The sequence below is a fragment of the Lepus europaeus genome, chromosome 4, assembly GCF_033115175.1.
Source record: "Lepus europaeus isolate LE1 chromosome 4, mLepTim1.pri, whole genome shotgun sequence".
Classification (NCBI taxonomy): domain Eukaryota; kingdom Metazoa; phylum Chordata; class Mammalia; order Lagomorpha; family Leporidae; genus Lepus; species Lepus europaeus.
Window position 1 is genome coordinate 123,652,248 of NC_084830.1, and position 24,143 is coordinate 123,676,390.

General features: G+C 41.0%; 1 protein-coding gene across 2 annotated transcripts in view; it reads left to right on the forward strand.

Moving 5' to 3' along the window:
- Positions 1 to 23,789, forward strand: part of TIMD4 (T cell immunoglobulin and mucin domain containing 4) — a 42,754-nt gene extending 18,965 nt beyond the window's left edge. The window contains exons 6-9 of one of the 2 annotated variants that reach the window (XM_062189695.1): positions 18,919 to 18,956; positions 20,411 to 20,504; positions 21,879 to 21,918; positions 23,481 to 23,788. In XM_062189695.1, coding sequence (XP_062045679.1) covers positions 18,919 to 18,956; positions 20,411 to 20,504; positions 21,879 to 21,918; positions 23,481 to 23,565 — 257 coding nt within the window. In that variant the 3' untranslated portion in view covers positions 23,566 to 23,788. Of the gene's footprint in view, positions 1 to 18,918; positions 18,957 to 20,410; positions 20,505 to 21,878; positions 21,919 to 23,480 lie in introns of both variants that reach the window. The other variant, XM_062189694.1, reaches the window with a different exon arrangement.
- The last annotated feature ends 354 nt before the right edge of the window (positions 23,790 to 24,143 follow it).

Genomic DNA, 24,143 nt, shown 5'->3' on the forward strand with positions numbered 1-24,143 from the left:
CTTTTTTGTTTGCCAATTTAATTTCCTTTGGGTAAATTCCAAGGAGTGGGATGGCTGGGTTGTATGGTAGGGTTCTATTCAGGTTTCTGAGGAATCTCCAGACTGACTTCCATAGTGGCTTAACCAGTCTGCATTCCCACCAACAGTGGGTTAGTGTCCCTTTTTCCCCACATCCTCTCCAGCATCTATTGTTGGTAGATTTCTGAATGTGAGCCATTCTCACCAGGGTGAGGTGAAACCTCATTGTGGTTTTGATTTGCATTTCCCTGATTGCTAGTGATCTTGAACATTTTTTCATGTGTCTGTTGGCCATTTGGATTTCCTCTTTTGAAAAATGTCTATTGAGGTCCTTGGCCCATCTCTTCAGTGGGTTGTTTGTTTTGTTGTTGTAGAGTTTCTTGATCTCTTTGTAGATACTGGTTATTAATCTTTTATTGGTTGCATAGTTTGCAAATATTTTTTCCCATTCTGTCAGTTGCCTCTTCACTTTCCTGACTGTTTCTTTTGAAGTACAGAAACTTCTGAATTTGGTGTAATCCCAAGTGTTAAATTTGGCTTTGACTGCCTGTGCTTCCGGGGTCTTTTCCAAGAAGTGTTTGCCTGTGCCAATATCTTGCAGGGTCTTTCTCCAATGTTCTCTAATAATTTTATAGTGTTGGGTCATAGATTTAGATCTTTAATCCATGTTGAGTGGATTTTTGTGTAAGGTGTAAGGTAGGGGTCTTGCTTCATGCTTCTGTATGTGGAAATCCACTTTTCCCATCTCCATTTATTGAATAGACTGTCCTTGTTCCAGGAATTGGTTTTTGATCCTTGATCAAATATAAGTTGGCTATAGATGTTTGGATTGATTTCTGGTGTTTCTATTCTGTTCCATTGGTCTATCCATCTGTTTCTGTATCAGTACCATGCTCTTTTGATTACAATTGGCCTGTAGTATGTCCTGAAATCTGGTATTGTGATGCCCCAGCTTTGTTTTTGTTGTACAAGATTGCTTTAGCTATTTGAGGTCTTCTGTGTCTCCATATGAATTTCAGTATCATTTTTTCCAGATCTGAGAAGAATGTCTTTGGCATCTTGATTGGTATCTCATTGAATCTATAAATTGCTTTTGGGAGAATGGACATTTTGATGATATTGATTCTTCCAATCCATGTGCATGGAAGATTTTTCCATTTTTTAGTATCCTCTTCTATTTCTTTCTTTAAGGTTTTGTAATTCTCATTGTAGAGATCTTTAACATCCTTGGTTAAGTTTATTCCAAGGTATTTGATTGTTTTTGTAGCTATTGTGAATGAGATTGATCTTAGAGGTTCTTTCTCAACTGTGACATTTCCTGTGTATACAGAGGCTGTTGATTTCTGTGCATTGATTTTATATCCTGCTACTTTGGCAAACTCTACTATGAGTTCCAATAGTCCCTTAGTAGAGTTCTTCGGATCCCCTAAATAAAGAATCATATCATCTGCAAAGAGGGATAGTTTGAGTTCTTCCTTCCGAATTTGTATCCCTTTAATTTCTTTTTCTTGCCTAATGGCTCTGGCTAAATCTTCCAGAACTATATTGAATAGCAGTGGTGAGAGTGGGCATCCCTGTATGGCACCAGATCTCAGTGGAAATGCTTCCAAGTTTTCCCCATTCAATAGGATGCTGGCCTTGGGTTTTTCATAAATTGCTTTGATTGTATTGAGGAATGTTCCTTCTATACCCAGTTTGCTTAGGGTTTTCATCATGAAAGGGTGTTGAATTTTATCAAATGCTTTCTCTGCGTCTATTGAGAGAATCATATGGTTTTTCTTCTGGAGTTTGTTAATGTGGTGTATCACATTGATTGATTTGAACACTGAACCATCCCTGCATACCGGGGATAAATCCCACTTGGTCTGGGTGGATGATCTTTCTGATATGTTGTTGCATTCTATTGGCCAGAATTTTATTGAGGATTTTTGCGTCTGTTCATCAGGGATATTGGTCTGTAATTCTCTTTCAATGCTGCATCTTTTTCTGGCTTAGGGATTAATGTGATGCTGGCTTCATAGAAAGAATTTGGGAGGATTCCCTCTTTTTCGATTGTTCTGAATAGTTTGAGAAGAATTGGAGTTAGTTTTTCTTTAAATGTCTGGTAGAATTCAGCAGTGAATCCATCTAGTCCTGGGCTTTTCTTTGTTGGGAGGGCCTTTATTACTGTTTCAATTTCTGTCTCAGTTATGGGTCTGTTTAGGTTTTCTATGTCTTCCTGGTTCAATTTAGGTAGATTGCATGTGTCCAGGAATCTGTCCATTTCTGATAGATTTCCCTGTTTGCTGGCATACAAGTCCTTGTAGTAATTTCTGATGATTCTTTTTATTTCTGTGATGTCTGTTGTTACATTCCTCTTTTCATCTCTGATTTTATTGATTTGGGTCTTTTCTCTTCTTTTTTTAGTTAGTTGGTCCAATGGGGTGTCAATGTTGTTTATTTTTTCAAAAAACCAGCTCTTTGGCTAATCTTTTGTGATTTTTTTTATTCAATTCTGTTGATTTTTTCTCTATTTTAATTATTTCTTTTCTCCTACTAGTTTTGCATCTGCTTTGCTGCAGTTTTTCTAGATTCTTAAGATGCATTTATAGCTCATCTATTTGGTGCCTTTCCAATTTCTTGATGTAGGCACCTATTGCTATAAACTTTCCTCTAACATTGCTTTTGCTGTTTCCCATAATTTTTATATGTTGCGTTGTTATCCTCATTTACTTCCAGAAAGTTTTTGATTTCCCTTTTGATTTCTTCTATGACCCAGTGTTCTTTCAGGAGCATGTTGTTCAGTCTCCATGTGTTTGCATATGCTCTAGAGTTTCCTGAGTTGCTAATTTCCTGCTTCATTCCATGGTAATCTGAAAAGATGCATGATATGATTTAGATTCTTTTGAATTTGCTGAGAAGCGTAGTCACTTTCTAGTCATGTTTTTTCTCTTAAACTGCTAATCAAACTAGGGATACAGGCAACAAGTGACAAAATTATAAAGTTGCGGACACTACAAAAGCTTTTAACATCTCATGGTAGTAATTCTCTATGAACATTATAATAAATATGAGATTCTGAAAGCTTTCCACTGGCTCTCTTAGACAGCCCTATAGACCTCTCAATTACCGGTTTTATTCCTGTGGGTGAACACTTTTAATACCCCACTCCTTCTCCATTGCTTTGTTCTTTTCATGTGCCTCTGTCTACTCAGGTTGCACTCTATAATTCAAACTTGAAAATAAACTTATGCCTGAGTAATAGTTGTGGTGTAGTTTACCATCCAGGTGCTTCCAGATTTGTGGTAGGCATTTGATAAGGCAACTCCATGTACATATTATTTGAGTTCAAAGTTCCCCAATTATTTTAAACTGTTTGATTTGTAGATCTCATCATAAAAAGCCATACCTTGGGTAGCAAATCCTCACCTATACTCTCTAGCTGCCTAGAAATTGGTCTCAGAGATGTGGAGTGACTTGTCCAAGCTTACAAAGCTAGATAGAGAGATAACTGGATCTCACACAAGGTTTTAGAGATCTTAAATTTGTGTCTATGAACTCCTGAGTGACACATGGGATAGGAGAATATGGTGTGTGAAATATTGAGATACAAAAATTGTAGAAACTTAGGCTTAGGGAAGGCCAGAGAGTTGAGAGAGGCTCAGAAAGAAAGCTGAGGCCAGAAGCCATTTTTACTGATTCTGTGCACACTTGGCCTTTGTTCCATGACTGGCAATCAATATCTCTCGGCAATTTCTTGAGGGCTTCTTAAATATTAGGGTACCCTTTCCTCCATCCCCGAAGAGAATCATGGTACCTATCACCAGCATAGAGTCAAATTCAAATTCAGTGCTCCCAAAGCCATGCGAGCACTTTTATGGCAATCTAGTAAAACTAGAAACCATGAACATTGCTCTTGCAATATAACATTTTTCTTTGTTTGTGATTTTTAGGGTGGCATGCTCTTGGTCTTAGCAGAATGATAGTAGAGTGGTAGGAATGCTTTTAGGAATTATTTTTCCCTATTGTTTATCTTTCTATTATGCAAAACCAGCCCAACCTTCATGGTCCAAAGCAAACTTGCCTTTCCATGGAGTCAAAGGATTCTCAGAGAAAAATGTGGAGATGGAATTTTGAAGCTGTATCTTGTAATTTTGGTGTTTGATTTAAATACATGAAAACAGGTAACATGTTTCATTATTACTCTGCATTGTGGGGGGGCACATCAAAAGCAGTCATTACCTCTTTTTAAAGGGGGTCATGTTATACCATTAGGAGTATAGGGAGTGTGGGCACTCTACTTTGGGACTGAGGTATTAAAAGATACACCAGGGACTCAAATAAGGGAGAGACAGATGCTACCTTGGCAAGGAGATCCACAGTCGTGAACAATTTCACTCACTGACCTTTGCGTGATTCTTCGAGGATAAGAAACTTTCACTGAGGGGGAAGGGCAGACTGGAAGGGATATCAGTATGAGCAAAGACAAAGAAAATTGACAACATCATTGGATCTTTGGAGTTTATCTAATAGTTCAGTTTAATCTCAGGGACACATGGAGCTAGGATTGGCCTAGGGTATTGGGGATTTGACTGATGGACTGAAGAACTGAAATTTAATTCAGTATGAGGAATCATTTCTGTTTTCTGCCTAGGGAATGATAATTTTAGTTGTGTTTAGGAGAAGATTGTCTGGCAAGAGCATGGAAGCTGTCTGACTGGGGGCCTGACCTGGAGACAGGCAGGGGACCCAAGAAGCTCTGGAAAACTTGAGGTGAGACATGAGCATCTCAAATAGGAGGGTGGTAGCAGCAACAGCAAAGGGGGCAGAGCCATAGCCGTCTAGGAGTTGGAACTCAGAAGACTGGGCAACCAACGTAAGAATGAACACTACCTGATGTCCCCCACTTAGCAGACTGGGCCTGTGTCCTCAGGAAACCGGGGAGAAAGCCACGAGTAAGAGTGGATCATGTTTGGAAGATTGTGAGCTTGAGATCCTCTGGGAACTGTTTTACTGATAGTTGGAAGTGTGGGTGTGAGTGGGTTCATGGATGACTTGGTATCTTTCTTTGATCACTGGCACTCATCTCTGATGGAAATACTTACCGAGATGATTCACATTCTAAGTACCAAAGAACTTCCTAGCATCTCAATCCTTTCATGTGCATTATGTTATAATGGCAAAAACATATATTTTTTCAGGGCTACATATATCATTTTAGAAATATAGTAAATGATTCTTATTGAGTACTTATTATGTGCTTTCAATGCATTGTCTCATTGTGAGGCAATGACCACATCTGGAAGGAAGATTCTATTATGATATCCATCATAAAGGAGAAGGAAGTGGGATCTGGAAAGGCTAAAAATTACCAGAGTTTGGACCCCATATCTCTTTGACTGGTAAACCTGAGCTCTTAAATGCGTTATGATAACCCCTCATCAGCAAAGGGTGGGGATATTGAAGCTCCTGTGATATCACCTAAAGACATTGTGAGATGATAGGAGAGACAGAGACAAAAGAGAGGACCTCCCCTTGCCATGCCCCATCAACGGAGCAGCCGCTCTGGGGGACAGTGTGGTGGAGAAGAGGAGCAGCTAAGGAGGTAGAAAGGGAGATGCCACAAGCAGAATGTGGCCAAGGAGGGCACAGGTTGGAGGAAGCTGGGCTCACAAGGGTTGGGAGGATATACTTACTTGTTTGGAAATTACAAACCTTGGCCAAGGAGGAGGAGGCCTTTAGGAGGGTGGCTGTGAATGGTATCATGAAATGAACAGTGTGAGTGCATCCAAGGATGAGCCATTGTTAGGGAATGGATCTTAAATATTCTTTCAAGGAGTTTAAGGGTGAATATTTAGTAGAGGGAAGCCAGGGAAGAATGGCATAATGAAAGGAGAATGAAGCATCTTGGCATAAGAGAGAGGGGCACAGTAAAAAACAAAATGGGAGGGGGTGTAGTTTATAAACTGAGGTAAGAGGGAAGGGATTACGAGAGAAGACATGAATATTGGAGAGCAGTCAGGGAGGTAGGAGAATGGACCAACACCTTGAACTTAAGACATCATCCAGTGTGTAAATCTGAGAACTAGAGCTGGGATGGAATCACTGAGCGCTTAGTAAAAATCTAGACTGCCCTGCTACACCCCAAATTGCAAAATTAGGATCTTTGAGAGAGTCTGTGTATCTGAGTTTCACAGACTTCTTCAGTTTGGGAATTTCTGGTGCAGTCCACTCTCCATATTTCACAAAGAACAAAAATGAGGCACAAAGGCATTAAAAATTGCTTTGTAGTAGAGTGAGTCCAGGCTCTGCCTAGGGCTCTCTTTTCCCTATGCCCCACTATTTTATTAAAGATAACATTGAGTTCTGTCCAAACTTGATGCTTTTCTGGGTCCTTAGTTGATCAAGGGCATAAAGAAGTTGTAGGAGCAATTGCCATTCTCAGTTCAGTTCAGTAGAAGGAATGGAAGAAGGCAGGGGAATGAAGCAGAACTCATTTTTACTCACAAATGCTGTCGTTAAGAAGAAAGAAATTGGATGCAGTTGATTTCAAAGTCAACATCTTTCGTGAGGCATTAGCAGATTTGTTTTATCTCTCATGCCCAGTGCTCTTCACAGGCTCAGAACAGTTGGTGGCGGACAGTCTGCAGGATGAAACAGAAGGACAAAAAGTGGATTTTCGGGATTTTTCTCACAATGACATTTTATTCTGTCCGCCGTACAAATGCTTTTTTTCTTTATTTGTAAAATTGGAATTGAATCTGTGTAATTCTAGCATCTTACAACTCACCTTCAGAAAGATCAATCAAATAAGATCAAAGTCAGTTGCCAAGCTTTAAAATAGCCATGTCCATGATAAGAAAAACAAGGGGTGAAAGAGACGTGTGCCAGTGGAAGAACACACAGAGCTGGGCCTAAAACGGGTCCTCGGTGGTGAACAAACTGAGCTCCGGGGGACTACCCTCTGGGGAGAGGTCTGATCTCTGTCTTTTTTAAAGGTTTATTTATTTACTTGAAAGGCAGAGTTACAGAGAGAGAGGGAGAGAGACAGAGACAGAGAGATTGATCTTCCATTCGCTGGGTCACTCCCCAAATGGCCACAAGGACAGAAGCTGGGTGGGACTGAAGCCAGGAGTCAGGAGCTTCTTCTTGGTCTCCCACGTGGGTGCAGGGGCCCAAGCATTTGGGCCATCTTCTACTGCTTTCCTAGGTGGATTAGCAGAGAGCTGGATCAGAAGTGGAGCAGCTCGGACTTGAACTGGTGTCAATGTGAGATGCCAGCACTGCAGGTAGCAGCTTTATCCATTATGCCACAATGCTGGCCCTGAGGGGTCTGATTTCACAGTGGGTAGGGGAAATAGGGGAAACCTCAGAGTTTTCAATTCTCCCTGCTGGGAATATGTCAGTGAATGAAGCTACAGATATCCTTTGGCATGAGCCCACCACTTGCGCCTGGGGTTTGTTGAACCCTGTGATGCTCAGAAACATGTCAGAGGGGAAGGGGAGTGGAATTTGGAATCAGATGTCACTGCTCTACTTTTTCCTAGCACTCATTATGAGCCATGCAAGTTTGGGTAAGATGCAGACCCTCTTAGAACTTCCATTTCCTCATCTTTCAATAATTCTGTGTAGGGTTACTTAGCACCTAGAATCATTTTGAAGTTCAAACGAGGTAATATATGCAAAAGTGCTTCATGTACCTCTAGGTGCTCAGATTACTCTCATTATAACCATCACCAATGATTATGATTACTCGGATTGTCTAGAAACTGTATCTAACTAGGGTGATGGAAGAGCATTCTTAAAGACCTCTTCCAATGGATGTAGTCTTCCAGTACTGATATTTGCAGAGCAGGTTAGTGTGAGCTGTTGCCACCTTTCTCAATGTCCATGGAGCCAGAGGATGAGAGCTTGGTTTCTGTACGTAGACTGGATCTGGAATTTGCTCTGTCCCTTCCTAGCCCTGTGACCTTAACTGGTTGTCTGACCTCTCTAGAACATAAGTTTCCCCCTGTGAATTGAGAACAATAATGGTGTCTACTGCAGATAATTTTTTTTTTGAGGATCAACCAAGATTTGATACGGAAAATGCTTTGCCCTGCATTGGGCATATTAAGTGCTCCGTGTATGGTACCTGTTTATTACTATTATTGTTATCAACAATCTGAGGGTTCTTGGTAACTGTGAACCTTCCCACTTCCGGTAATCAGACATTGTTGATCAGCTGGTGTGTGCAGAGCAGAGTTCTGGATATTATTCTTCGAGAGGAGCCTAGAGGGGAGGGATTAGGAATGAGGTCCCATTACTGCTTCGCTGAGACATTTGGTGCTGGCTCATGATAGCAAGGGCCTCGGGTGGGTACTGTGTGATGAGATTCTGTTGCTGGGGTGCCTTAGAAGCAGTGGAAGGTTGAGGAAATATTCTGCCCAGGAGGCCACTTGAATAATGGTGTTCTAGAACCTGTGGTTTTCTTCTGTCTACCTCATCTTCCTGAAGTGTGATGGCATCTGACCATTCCTTCCTCTTTCACTGAGTGCTAACGCAATTTGCGCTCTGTTCCCTTTCAAAACTAAAAAGTGGAGCCCACCCAATTTTGCCTTTGGAGGTAAGGAGCACCTGACTCACGTGTTGTTGGTAGATTCATTTGGGGGTGTGGAATTATTTTCTGCCAAAGGCCACTTGGATATTTATAAGGTCATTCGCAGGCCATACAAAATTAACTGCTTAAAAACTGGTCTGCTTTGATTTTTTGCACGTTGAGTTGTGCCTGTGGTTCCTTGGCAGGGTCAGGCCAAATGATATCACAGGGCAAAAGTTCCCTAATTCTGGTAAGCGTAGAGTGCTCTTTTTTGCTCATTCCACATATTAAAAACATGTTGCAATATCTAGGATTTAAAGGAAGGGCATGAGTTCAAGAATGTATGTTTCCATTTAAAAAGAGAAAGAGTTCTGAAGGGACAGTTGGTGCGGCCGTTAAACTGCCGCTCACAAATTAGCATCCCCTATCAAAGGGTCGGTTGAAGTCCTGGCCACTCCACTGCCAATCCAGCTTCTTCTAATGTGTCTAGGAAGGCAGCACATGTTGACCCAAGTACTTGGGTCCCGGCCACCCATGTGGGAGAATTGGATGGAGTTCCTAGTTCCTGGTTTCAGCCTGGCCCAGGGCTGGCTATTGCTGGAATGTGGGGAGTGAAGCAAGGAAGAGAAGATACTTTTCTTTTCTACCCCCTTTCTCTCTCTCTTTCCCTCTCTCTCTGATGCTCTGCCTTTCAAATAAATAAATGAATAAATAAATAAATTAGTAATATTTTAAAAAAGAGTTCGGAAATTCCCTATCTGTGTTAGAGCTGCTAAATGAAGTAAAAAATATGAACTTGGGACAGATGTCAGCAAATGTATGTTCTAGTCACTTCCTTCGTTAATCATTTCTGTGAAACCTGAGCAAATGAACTTCCCTCTCTAGATTTCCGTTTCTCTGTTGACTAAAAAACAAACCAAACATGTGGAAAAAGGAGTTGGAGGAGGTGATTTCACATTCCTCCCAACTCTAGAATACCCAGAGTATGAGTTTCGGAGCTTTCTGCTGTCTTTTGGATTTTTAAAGACCATACTACCAGTAATCCCTAGAGGGCAGCATTGGCCAGAGGCTACCAAGGAAGGAAAGGAAAATTCTGAAGATTTGCAGTTGTCACTATCGGGATTCCAGGATTGCCTTAAGATTGTGTTATTGAATTGACTTACTTTAAAACTAATTTTGTTTCAAAAGCAGAGACAGATGAGTTCCAGTGTCTATGAATTCAATGATGAGTCAACATATGTAATAAACCTTTTAAGATATACCCATTGAGAAGACGAAGTGCTTTTATTTCAGGTGGATCTCTGGCCAAAAGCCCTCCAGTTAGTTTTTGCTCTCAGATAGGATTTTAATAGGCTCTTTTTCTTTTCTCTTAGAGTGGTTATGATCAGGATATTTTGTCTTTCAGAATTGGGTTCAGATTCCCTTTTACTGTCTGTATTACTTTGGGCAAGAGATTTAACCTCTTTCAGCCAGTTTGCATTTTTGTAAAATAGGTTTGTAACATTGAAGGTAGTACAGCACACAGCGCTCAGCACTATATCAGGCAGATAGTGAGGGCTCAAGAAACTGATTCAGAGATGGAATCTCTAGCGATTTTCAATCAAATTTCTACTAATAGGATGGTATTAAGGATAATATTTAAAGTGGATTCTAAAATATTTTTTGTAAAGATTTATTAGAAAGTAATAGTTACACAGGGACAGAAAGACACACACATACATATACACACAGATAGGGGGAAAGAGAGATAGAGTGAGAAAGAGAGATCTATCTATCTATCTTCCATCTGCTGGTTTACTCCACAAATGGCTGCAACATGTGGGACTGGGCCAGGCCAAAGCCAGGAGCCAGGAGATTCTTCTAGATCTCCCACATGGATGCAGGGTCCCAATCACTTTGGCCATCATCTACTGTTTTCTCAGGCACATTAGCAGGGAGCTGGATTGTAAGAAGAGCAACTGGGTCATGGATCGGTGCTCATATAAGATGCTGGGGTCACAGGTAGAAGCTTTACTTGCTATGTTGCAGTGCCAGCCCAAAAAGATCTTTTATGCAAGACCCAAATGCCATTTCAGAACTGTGCATAGCATGTAGTTGAGTGAATGAGAGCAGGTTCTAATCTACAACCTTAAGTTATGATGGGAAGTCTGTCATCACCCTTGGGTCTGACGGCTCTTTAGATTAAAACTGTGAGTGGCAGATGTTTTTCCTAGTGGTTACAATGCCCATATCGCATACCAGGCTCCCTTCCAACTAAGGCTGACCCTGGGAAGCAGTGGTGAGGGCTCCAGTAGTTAGATTCCTGCCATGCATGTGGGAGACCTGGACTGAGTTCCCACTTCCTGACTTTGCCTGGCCCAATCCTGGCTCTTTGGGGCAATTGGAGAGTGAAGCAGCAGATCAGAGCTTGCTCTAGCTGTATCCCTGCCTCTCAAATAAATAAATTAAAATAAGCAAAATAGCATTGTACTCAGATTGAGTACTTTTTATTTTCTGACTTTGTGCGGGTAGATGTGTACTGGTAGAGTAACCACACCAGGGCTTAGCACACCTTTTCTGTCCAGAGTGTTAGCCTTGCAGGCCACAACTCCTTAACTCCACCCTTGGGGCACAAAAGCAGCCCCAGACGATCTGTAAACAAGTGGGTCCCACTGTACTTCTATCAGACTTTATTTCGGGATGCAGAAGTTTGAATTTCATGTTGTTTTCATGCATTATAATAATTCATCTAGGTTAGTCTCCAACCTTTAGAAGTGTAGGAAATACTCTTAGTTTAAAGTCTGTAAAAAAACAGATGGTGGCCTGGATTTGGCTGTTGGGCTGTAGTCTGCAAGCCCTTGATCAAGACCATCCTGACACAGCGCAGGTTCCCCAGCAAGGGCAGATGTGAAACTGTTTCCACAGGCTTTTCTGGAACATGCACGGAAGACTGTTTCCTATCCTACAAGATTTTAAGTCCTCAGAAGGTAAAACTGATGTTTCTTATTTTTTAAAGCTTTCATTTTAATGTTTAAACTTTATTTTTAGGTTATATATGCATATTGCTTTTATAAAAGGAAAGTAAAAATGTTATAGAGTGAAAGTCTATGTCCCCCCTCTCCTACCAAGGATAAGTACTAATTATTGTAATAGTTTGGGTATGTCCCCTCAAATATATTTTTTATATGATAGCAACACATATCATTATTTTTTGCAAACATTTTCTACTTTTTTTTTCACAAAACCACTGTCACTAAAATTTTTCAAACTCACTTTAAGATTCATTCAACAGTTCTGTTTGAGAAATCATTATAATATAACATTAAATTGAATAATATAAAGTCCCTGCTATTTAAGCCAGTGCTCAAAAAACTCTTAGTTTTTAAAATATCTTCAGACTCAAAAGTTGCCAACATAATGCAGAGCTGGCTCTCATATATTCCTCTAGTGTCCCTCAGTGATAAAGTCTTACATAACTACGGTATGTTGTCAAAATTAGGAAACGCGCAATACAATGAACTGTTCTACAAACTCTGCTTAGATTTCACCAGTTTTGTGGGTATATGTTCTTTTTTTAAATTGACCTACAAAACCAATGTAGGTATGTGTGTGTGTGTGTGTGTATGTATGTATGTATGTACATATGTATGTATCTATGTATCTATCTATCTATTCTTTCCAAGTCAGCGCTTTTAGATTTGAGGGATGCCCTTTTCCAATAGAACCACTCTAACCCCTTTTTTGGCTGTGGTTACTGGGTTTCTAACAGTTGTTTTCAAAGGTTCATTTAGAAAGTCATTGTGGTATTGCTTCAGAGAAATGACACACTCCCTAAGAAATGGCTCTTGACTCAGACATATTGCAGAGTTTCCAATGATTAATACGTGAGACAAAGAATGTTTTTGCAATACAGATTTCACATTTGAGAAAATTCAGTAATTCACAAAAATTCTAAAAGAAGTAGTTGCTCATAATACTTCTACTCAACTGCAGATGTACTTCATATTTCTTTCTAATTTTCTTTGGAGAGCAAGAAGTGTCCATGTGTTTCCATATATATTTTTAAGTATTCATGTAGGCACCTGGGTCACTGCCACCCATGTGGGAAGCCCAGATGAGTGAGTTCCTGGCTTCTGGCTTTAACTTGGCCCAGCCCCAGCTTTTGCAGACATTTGGGGAGTGAACCAGTAAGGTAGCAGGGCTTTCTCTGTTTCTCTCTCTGTTTCTCTTTTTCTTTCCCTCTCTCTCCCTCTACTCCTGCCTCTCTCTCCTGTGAGTCTTTCTGCCTTTCAGATAAATAAATAATAATTTCAAAGGAAAATAAGGAAGATTATTATGTAATGATACTTTTTTTCTGGAATTTCTCAGAGTTTTACAAATTCTTGGTAAAAATGAATCCTGAATTATAAAACCTAAAAAGGTTGCAGGAAATCAGATGATGAAATACCAATTTTCAAATGCAGAAATTATGGCTCAGAGAAAGGAAGGGTCTTCCCAAGGTGACACAGCAAAAAAGGCTGGGATCAACACTTGTGATGGCGGAGGGAGTCAAGATGCCAGAACAGGGCTGGGAGCAGCCCCTGGCAGTACTCCAAGATCTGGGGTTGAGTTACAGGAAATCCATTTTACCAGCTTACTCATGCCTACAAAAAACTCAAGAGACCAAATACAAGCCAGAAAGCCAATTTTATTAGTTCATAGTAAGAATTCTAGCCATCAGGGGAAATACATTTCAGTATTTTTATTTTATGTAGATACATTGTCATCCTATAGAAAGATCTAATATTAATCAGAAGTTTTGCTTTCTACCTGAACCTGGAGAAAGTAAGGTTAATGTTAAGGGTCTCCTGCTGTTATCATCCTTTAATTAATTTATTTTAAGATAGATAATATACACCCATGGCAAAGGTATGAAGCATACAAAAATTCTTAATGAAAAGTCAGTTTTTCTTTTACCCCATGCCCAAGCCCAGGCCCAGGACCATGCCTCTTCTGGAGGACCTTAGTAGCCACTTTCTCTGTATTAGTTTCTTGTTGCTGATGTAATGAATCACCACACACTTACTGGTTTAATATAACAGATATGTGCTGTCATTTTTGGAAAGTAGGCGTTCTACCACTGAACTCTTAGGAGGTCTGCATTCCTACTGCCTGCTGCAGGACAGAAGTGGTTTTCTTTCCCTTTCCAGCCTCTAGAGGTCTTTGTAATCTTGCACGTGGCCCCTCTCTCCATCTTCAAAGCCACAGCACAGCATCTTTAGTCTCCCTCTCTGACTTCCTCTTGCTTCATCACTTTGACCTTATTTCCTTCTTGTGATTGCATTGGGCACTGGATAATTCAGGATAATCTTCCTATCTCCAGATCTGTAGCTTATTCCCATTATAAAAGTTTCTTGGCCACATGAGGTCACATGTTCATATTTTCTAAAGATTAGGATGTGGACAACTTTGAGTGTCCTTCTTCTGCCACCTCTGGCCTGCAGACTACGTTTGATAGAAAAATAACTTATTCTTCATTCTTAGATTACAGTGATAAAGATTCTGATAAAATGATATTTTCTTATCAGTAAAACCTTTATTTCTGATTTGCATATATATCCATACTCATATGTTATGCACATTTTTGAAATACATACCTTCATAAATTGTGGAAAGGATGAGATTTAAATGAATGTAAATAGATGTTCACAATTCCCCACACCCAGTAGATGGCCTGGTACATTCGTGATGAGCCTTGAGTCTTCTCTAGAGATTGTTCTTGTGAATCATCTGTTTCCACATTCAGTGTGAATCACTGTCTTGAATATTCCTTTTGCAGTCAGTAAAATATGCCGTTTACATAGCTCCAGGTGCTTGATCTCCAGAATACCGCGGTCATTAGAAGCTAAGTGTTGCTTTCACACAATGTCAAACTCCATCTCTCTCCACCACTGAAAACTGTCCAGCCTCCATCACCTTGTTCACCCTTCTGGGCCTCAGTTTTTCATTGGCAATAGGGATAATGTCTGCTTTATAGGATTGCTTGGGGAAGTTGGAATGCTCAGTGGATTCCACCAACTATGCATAGCAAATATTTTTAAAAAACCACATCTGTCCTGAGCACACACAGCCTTTTTCTTGTCCTCATTCTGTAAATGACACAGTAACTACTTACATAGCATTTCCAGTATATGAGGTGTTATAAATAATCTAGAGATGTTGGAAAGCATATGGGAGGAAGTACGTAGGTTGCATGCAAATACCTTGCCACTGTATTCAAGGGACTTGGGCATCCTCAGGTTTTTGTGTCTGTGTATGTGGTATGTATGGTATATATATGTGTATAGGAGGGATGTCCCAGGACCAATCCACTGAAAATACCAAAGAAAGGATTTTACCACAGACAGGTAACTGAAAACATCAGAAATATATTATCTTGCAGTTCTGGAGCCTAGAAATATCTGAAACCAAGGTGTTGGCAGGGTCCTGTTCTCTCTGAAGGCTCTAGAGAAGAATCTCCTTGGCTAATGACATCTGTAAAGAGCATATTTCTAAATAAGGTCACAGTCTGAGATTCCAGGGGATATGAATATTTTTGGGGGGAGGATGGAGGAGTAGAGGGGTTACAGTTCAGCTCACTACAGTTCCCGTCTTACAGGGATTGCTTCATTAGCGAGGTCTGGGTTTGTCTGAATGCACGTGTTTTAGAACTCAGGGGCCTCCGAATCTGGAGAACCAGGGGAATTCGAGCAACAGGGAAACCAGAAGTCTCATCCGACACCCCTCCCGTCACTGCTGGCACGGCTACTTTTTGCAAGGAAGAAAAACAATTGACTTGCTATTCTATACACAACCCTGTAGTCCTTAAGAGTGCTTCCCACTTGGGCTTTTGGCATTTTCTGAAGAAGAAGGGAAAAAAAACCTGCTGTTTGATGTCACGCAGTAGTGTTTGTATTTGCAAAATGTCTCTCCCATTAGACAATTCCAATTTAAAATACAGATTAGCTCTGACAAAACTGACCCAAGCTGGCTTTTCCCTTTGATGGTTTCAATTTCAGGCTTATCCATCACCAACGATTGCAATACAACAGGATTTTGACAGAACAGGGTAAGGGTTTTGAATTCTTACCTGCAATTTCCAGCTCTAGGGGATAATAGCAGAAAGAAAAACAACGATAACTTTGTTGTAGGATATGAAAACATACTGAATTTCCTCTTTGGGTTTTCATGCTCCCAGCCATTCAATAATTGCTTTCCCTGATGAACAAATACATTCCATGGCACCAAATTATGAGCCTTAAAAAAAAAAAAAACCCATCACAGATCTCCTTTTGCCTTAAGTGCAAGGAAGCTTAGGGGTAAAACTTCCCGAGTACAATTTCAGTAACTATTAGCTTAGATACTTATTATATTCAGGCCCTCTGTGTGCAGTTTTTCTATTCTATTTCTATTTTAGGGTCTTATTGTCTGTATGATTTTACTTCCTTCCTGGATATCTATTCCTTTCTCTGACTTTTAACACTGCTCTTACTTTCTGATCTCTTGACAATTTTTTTTTCCCTCTTCCACCTCCTCTGCCCACCTTTTAATGCTGGTATTTCCCAAGATTCCTGTTCTCTCTGCACATGCAGCCCTGGGGTTTCTCACACACCCTGAGGATTTTAACTGCTGCCTCCCAGATCAGTGTCTCTAACTTCCAGGGTCTGATTCAGCTTCCAGTCTATTCATCAGTTGCTTGTTAAGTGAACAGTGTTTGCATATGTCCCACAAATGTGAGATCATCAGCTTTTCCCTCGAGATTCTCACCTCTCCTTCCCCTGTTCCCAATCTCAGGCCAGAGCCCAGGAATTGGCAGGCGCTCGAAGACTCTCACCGGCTTCTCACCCTTGCATCCATGTTCACTACCCTGTTGATCTCCCTTCTAAGTTTCTGAAATCTGTGTCTCTGCCTTCATTTCTGCTAGCTCTGAATTTCCGACCTGCAATCAGATACTAAGTCTCACTTGGACTGGCCTCTCAGCCTCCTAACACAACTATAGTATGTTTACATGTTTCTGTGACTCCCACTTCCTGCAGAGAAGAAAGCCCCTCCTGACTGGTCCTCGCCCCGCCCCCCTTTCTCCTCCTACTGCTCCCTCCCCTTAGTTCCCACCTTCAGAGTTGCTTGTTATTTGACCTGGACGCCAAGCTGCTCAGTCAATGCCTTCTCCATGATTCTTTGCCTCGCTAACTCTTACACAACCTTAGCTCAGCTCACGTGTTATTCATTCAACTAGAATGTGTTGCGCGTCAAGTACCTACTAGACAGTGTCGGAATCCCAGTGTGGAGCAAGCAGGAGGGGACTGCGTCCTCATGGAGATTTATTCTACTAAACTGTTCAGTGAAGTATGACGTTGGTTACATGTCTCTCTACTGGAGTCATGTAACCTTACGAATATGGTACCGCTCTGCTGGGCCTGGTAGACTGAAACAATGGGGCTCTCTTCTCTAATGCACTGTAAGTTTCTCAGGGATGGGGACAATGCCGTTTCATCTCAAAATTCTTAGTACTGGAACAGTGCTTAGTACTTTGTAGATTCTCTGTACAGTTCTCTTGTTGAACTCAGTTACCAGTTGTGGGTAAAATACTCCATGTCTCAGTTCAAATTTCAGGTTTTCACAGAAGTCCTCTGGAACATTCTAAAGCAGGTCTGACATGCTCATGATATGCTCCCATTCCATCCCATGATATTTCTTCCCAGAATTCTGCAGTTGTAATGATTTTTAAACTATAAACATTATAGTCTTGTGTCTGTTATCCATAGAGCTATTTTCTGAGAAATATTTCATCAGGCAATTTCATTGTGTGATTACCATAAAATCTATTACACAAACCTAGATGATATCGCCTATTACACACCTAGACATTATGATATCTATGCAAGGGTGCTTCAAAAGCTTGTGGAAAAAATGAAATTAAAAGGGAATGCATGTTTTCCATGAACTTCTTGAAGTCTCCTCATATAGGATATCTCCTATTGCCCTAGAGTTATGACAAACAAAGCAGCAGGAGATGTAATCACCCACACGTGAGGATGATGCAATCAGGAAACAAGGTACATCAGAAATTGTGACACTGCTGATAGGGTAATGCAGCCCACTGTGTTTTTGGAGTTCTACCCACGTGGGAAACCTGAATTGACCTCTCCACTCCTGGCTTCAGCCTAGCCCAGCTGTGGCAGCTTTGGGGTCTTAGGGAATGAATCAGTGGATGGGACTTCTGTCTCTTTTTCTGCATGTGATATAAGTAATATTTTAAAATTTAAAATATATAGTATAATAAATAAATGAACCAGTAACATAGTCATCATTTTCAAATATTATGTACTGCACATGATTGTATGGGCTATAATTTTATATGATTGGTGATGTGGTAGGTTTGTTTACACCAGCATCACCACCAACAGTGAGTAATGTTTTGTTATGACATTGCTATGTATGGCAAAACATCACTAAGCCATAGGAATTTTCCAGTTCCATTATAATCCTGTAACAGCACCATTGACTATGCAATTTATTGTTGATTAAAATACCATGATGCACTGCATGGCTGTATTTATTTAAATTTGATTTTCTGCACTAAGTTGTAAATTCTATGTAGCCCAAACTACAGCTAGCCTACAATAAGTGTTAACTGAAAGACTGACAAATTTTCTTGCTAGATAAAAACACTGAATGTATTGCTGGGGCCAACAGAAAAGTTACTAAGCCAATTGTCTTCAGACCCAATGTCTCACTCTGCACCTCTAGAAAGTGGTGATGCTCCACTTAAACTGCTGGATAGCAATTTAAAACCAAAGCAAGGGCTTGGTATCCTAGCACAGTGAGGTAAGCCACCACCTGCAGTGCTAGCATCCCATATGGGTGCCCAGTTTGAGCTCCAGTGGTTCCACTTCCAATCCAGCTACTTGCTAATGTGCCTGGAAAAGAGGTAAATGAGGGCCCAAGTACTTGGGGCTCTGACAGCCATGTGAGAGACACAGAAGGAATTCCTGGCTTCTTACCCAGTCCCAGCTGTTGCAGCCATTTGGGAAGTGAATGAATGGGTGAAAGATTTCTATCCTTCTTTTTCTGTCTGTCTGTGTGTCTCTCTGTAACTGTGCCTTTCAAATAAATAAATAAATAGCAAAAAAAAAAAAACCCTCTAGAAGTCAAGACAAATGTACATAAATAATTATAAATAAAGGCAAATATACATAATTATATGTTTATTAAAAAGGGAAGATAGTATGAAAAACTTAAACACATCAGCCAAAAATCCAGATGGGCTTTGAAATATGTATTTCAGGATGTGGAGTTGTTTTTCTATCAGAAATGTAACAATTTCATCTCTTCTTCCTTCACAGTATCTGAGATTCTTGGGCATGATGGAGGACTGGGACAGGTAAAAAAAATCTTTAGTGTTTGAAGTGTGTGGCTTAGATTTTAAAAATCCACAGTGGAGATTTGTAGAGATAGACTAAGGAGGCTAGAAATTGCTAAGTAGCAAAAATGCATTGTAACTCTAATAAAATAGCTAAGGAATTTGTAGTCTGGTATTATTGGCAGAAATAACATTGGGGGCACCTCTGTATTCACAAATACTTTGAAAAGCAGAAAGAAAAAGCTAAAAAAAAAAAAGCAACATGCAAAACCCTACTGTGTGGCGCAGGATGAGTGGCATGCTAAAGAATGAACACTTGCCAACAGTGCTCCTCTTGTTTTCTGAGGGCACCCTTCATTTAGTTTTATTATTATAAAAATGATTCAAGTCTTTTTAAGTAAAAATGTCAGGCAGTACAGATGTCTAGGAAGAATGAGGTTTCCTCATCCCTTCTTTCTTCTTCCCCACCTCCCTTAGAGGTGGCTTGTTGCCTGCCCTTGCTGCCATCCCTGCTGCCCAGGATCCTCGGTATTGGAGAATGGTCCAGGAAGGGAGGAGCAGAGCCTGGCCAGTGAGTGGGAGATGGGCTGGACCTCAGTGCCTGCCTTAGATCATCACTTCTCAAACCTTTGAGCCCCAGAACTTCTTCACACTCTACAAGTTAACAATGATAATTTAACAGAATATATTTATTTGCTCCTTTACAATAAGAATGACAAATCTATTACACGTTAACCTAAAAATAGCTTGTCATAACAACTAATTGTATGTTTCTAATAAAAATATTAGTGAGAAAAATGGTATTGTGTGACATTCTCACAAATCCCATTCATGTCTAGTCTCATAGGAGACAGAGGGATTCTCATATCTGTTCAACACATTCCATATAAGGAAGAACAATGGATGATGTCATCACATACCACATAACCTTTGGGAAACTCAACTGCACATCTTGTTAGAGAGTAACAGGGAAAATGGCAAATGTCTCATGAAAATGACTTTGACCTCATGGACTTCCTGCCCACATTTGGAGAAATACTGCAGTAGAAAGTGTGAAGATGAGCTTCATTTTCTCTTTAATCCTGTTTTCTCTAGGAACCTAACTCAGTCATGAAAAGAGCTAGGATTATGGAGACTATAGGACTATGGAGAGCTCAAAGGATCTAGGCAGTGGCCAGGAAAGATTTGACATTGGAAAACATAGCTCACAACACAGTTGTTTTCTCTTCAGACTCCCAAGACTTGCAGCTCTATGTGCCTGCTGTCTAAGACTTAGGGAAATTTTGAAATATGAGTAGAATGTTCTAGCTTTTCAGAATTAAAGTAAGGCTGCCTTTGGTTCAATATTGAGACAGGTTGGGCAAGGCGTGGAGGAATGTTGGGAAGTTGCAGGTGACTGGAAGGTGTTATTGGGATGGGATAAGGGCATTGGGCAGTGAGTGGATCCATCAATTGCCTTGCCTGGGTCTTTCCAGGTGAAAATGATCGACCACACCTACCTGATTATGATCATTGCTCCTTGCTTGGGATTTATGCTTTTGGCATTGCTCGCAGTGCTCTTCCTGCGAGGTAAGGAGGGCAGAACAAGGGGAGGTGGAGCCTGGTGGAACTGTGCTGGCTCCAGGAGAACTTGGGAGTCTATTGTTTCTGCTTCCTACTCCATTGTCAGTTTGATCACTGTCATCAGGCAGTCAGAGAGGTAACAAGTAAACTACTTTTCCATAAGGTGCTATAGCTGTATGATCACGTTTCTGATAGAATGCACATTTAGGAAAATAAAAAGGATAAGGGCTCCTTATTATTAGTTACTTATTCTGAGCCAGTCCTGATGCTGTACTTTTACTGTGCTTCATATTCATTCCATTCTCATTGCTGCATTGAGTGGAAGGTTCTGTTATTATCACGGTCTCAGGGTTGAAACAATCCATGCTTGCTTTGGCTATATTTGTCCCATCAAGAAAACCATGAATGATCCAGATTTCCAGTATTCCTTCAAAGCAAGCTTCCTTAATCTAGGAGTCACAGATGGACTTTAGGAGAGATGTGAATTCCTGGAAATCGTGTTCAAGTATTTCTATATATTTGCATTTTGGGGGGAATTGGGTGCATTAAATTGGGTGCATTAAATGATGGAGCTGGCCCATGACCTTGCAACCTGACGCAGACAGAAAGTTTAAACATTGGTTAAGGAGCCATGAAACAGAGTTTAGTTGATTCACAGATACTCAATGTTTTTTGCTAGTAGCTCTTCAGCTGTAGCATCAGTACCACTATTGCTATCATTTCAAATATATAAATAGACCTAAAAAACTGTACTTATCCTCTTATTTTCAAAGCAGTGTATGGTATTTCAGTTTGGTAATTATTAATTCCCTTTCAAACAACTCTGAAGAAAAAAGAAATAGGGTTTATGGTTTTCATACAAGGTATAAGCATATGACACACTGCCATTGTAAAATGGAGAGAAATTATTCTGCAATCATTAGCAAAAGCTTATGCCTAGTAGCCATAGCAGTGAGTTTGAACAGCAGTAGTGAAATTTGGATTAGTTCAACAGCTGACCGAGATTAACACTGTAAAAGGGAATTTTTCTATTAGGTTTTATATAAAGTCATGGTTACAGTTTTGGAAAATTCTGGGTCTGTTTCATAGAAAAGTTTTAAAACCCAAGTAAGTACATGAATCCTGGGTAGGGGAATGACTACAACGGGGAACAGCTTAACCCCACTACTCACAGTGTTGGAACAACTTTGAAATAGATGCACTGTGACTGTGGGCCTAAGCAAGCATTTGACCTCGGAAAAGGAGTGGCTTTCCCTACTAAAGCTGGTTCCTAATTCTCATGTTAAGCCCACATTTACTCCTGGAAAGGGAATAGTGGACTTCCCCCAGCATTGCATTCTAGCGCAGCACTCTGTTCACACTTTGGCCTTGTCTTTTCAGGGCAAGTCACGAAAACCAATTGTTTGCAGGAACACACAAGGTAATTCATCTTGCATGACTGATTGTTGTAATGATTGTACAAGCTGTTACAAATGATTAGACTCTACTCAGTGGTTTAATGACTTCTGCTTCTGTGATTAAACACAGGGTTGGAGAGATGTGGTATCGTAGGTGAAAAAGATGTGAGGGTTGAGCTCACTTTGAACTCTGTCTAGGTTAAGACTCTGTTCAAAATACAAAATTCAAGGGCAGAGGGGCATCCTAAGTATAGTACGCAAAAGAAAGAGGATGCTAAATCACTGCATTCTACTTCAAATTTGTTCAACTCTGGGTAAATCACTTTAAAAGGCCATTGCTAAACTGAAGTCCATTGACAGGAGAACTGGCAGTGTGAAAAATGGAAAGAACGTGTAGAATATGATGCCTGGGACTTGGTTCCTCCACCCAATTAGAACACAAGAACAGTTTTTGTTGTTTGTTTTGTCTTTTAATATTGTAAAACTTTTTAATTTGGTGGATTTGAAAGTCAGAGAAAGAGATTTACAGGCAGGTAGGTAGAGAATGCCTGCAGATGCCCATTCCGGGCCAGGCTGAAACCAGGAGCCAGGAGCTCCATCTAGGTCTCCTGCAGAGGTAGTGCTTACTCAAGTACTTGAGCCATCACCTGCTGCCTTCCAGGGTGCACATTAGCAGACAATTGGAATCGAGAACAGAGGCAGAGCTCCAACCCTAGCACACTGATGTAAGCTATGAGCATTTCCATGCCACACTATAACAGCTAGGCCAAATGCCTGCCCTGATTTCTTTTATTGCTTGTTTTATTTTACATTCCACAAATGTTTTTATTATGCACCCACCATGTGCCAGGCATTGTACAGGCAGTGAACAAAATAGACCAAAAATCAGACAAACATACCCTTTGTTGCTAATAACAGGAGTGTACCCCACTAGGTAAGGTTACCTAGGTCTTGGCACCAAGTTCTGGCTGTACCCTCACTGCACATGGGTACCTCACAAAGACACCCCAATGGACCCAACAGGCCCCCTAAACTTACAGCCTGATGCCCAATGATGGTTCCAGCTTCTTGGCCTTGATGAGATGTGGCCCCCAGGCAGGTTGGGGAGGCTGTCTTGCACCAGCCCTGCCATAGGATGCTTTTGTGTTTTACAAAAGTAGCCTGCAAAGTCTCTGGAAATAGATTTTTTAGAGTTCTGCCCAGTTCTATAGCTTTTTGGGAAAGGAATGAAAAGGTTTGTTGTAAATGTTGTGGAAGGCTTTGCCTACACTCAATAATCCAATCAATCCATATTAATAAGTAGGGAAAATGGGGCCCAGGGAGGTGACCTGCGGAGGCCATGCTTAGAGATCCTTTGGGCAAACAGGTGCATCTGGGCGTTGACTTGGCATTTTGCTACCAAACTTTCCGCCTGTCTCCCCTGCAGCCTCTGTTTTCTCCTGTCTCAAACGAGAGGCCTGGACCCGGTAGACTGTCAGCCTTTTGAACTCTAACCCCCTCTGGTCAGTTGCACTGCAGTTTAGCAGCGACTGTTTATTTCTGGTCTTGGCATTTCCCCTTATCGGCCTCCCTTTTCTCTTTCCAGGATAGGCCATGTTGGAGAAACTAAAAATGTCCTCCGTGACATGCAACTGGCAAGGGAAGATGAAGATGCCCTCTTTACGCTCTAGGACACGGCCTTTTCTTAGGCTTGCGGATGGGGCATGCGCTTGAAGCATCCACACAAGTCTCAGGATGTTTTCATTTTTGTTTTTTTAAAAAAAGCTTCGCCCACCCCATTTCTGTCACCCATCCAACCTTTGCTTTGGTGTCCCACGTGAAATGCACTTTAGAGACGCACGTTCACCGCGCTGTGCTTTCCTCGTCTCCGTAGCAACACTGCCCGGTGATCTTTCCCACTATGCCTGAACACTTGCGGTGATGGCGCGTGCATTACTGCGCCCGTGGGGGTCCATTTAATCTCAGCACGTTTCTGAGATTAAGAAATTCATACACAGATTTAATCTCAGTGCGTTTCTGAGATTAAGAAATTCACACACAAAGCAATTCATACACAAAGTCTGCCTCAGGGCGGCCTCTGCCTCTTGGTTCTAACCGAACTCACGGTGCTTGCCTGGAACGTGCCAGAGCGCTCGACCCTTTGTTAACGCCCCAGATGCTGGAGGAAGACCTTCACGCTTCGCCTCGTTTTCTTGCTCCTGGGACAGTGTGTCATCCTGTCACTTCCCCAGTTGTCTGTGCCTTGTAT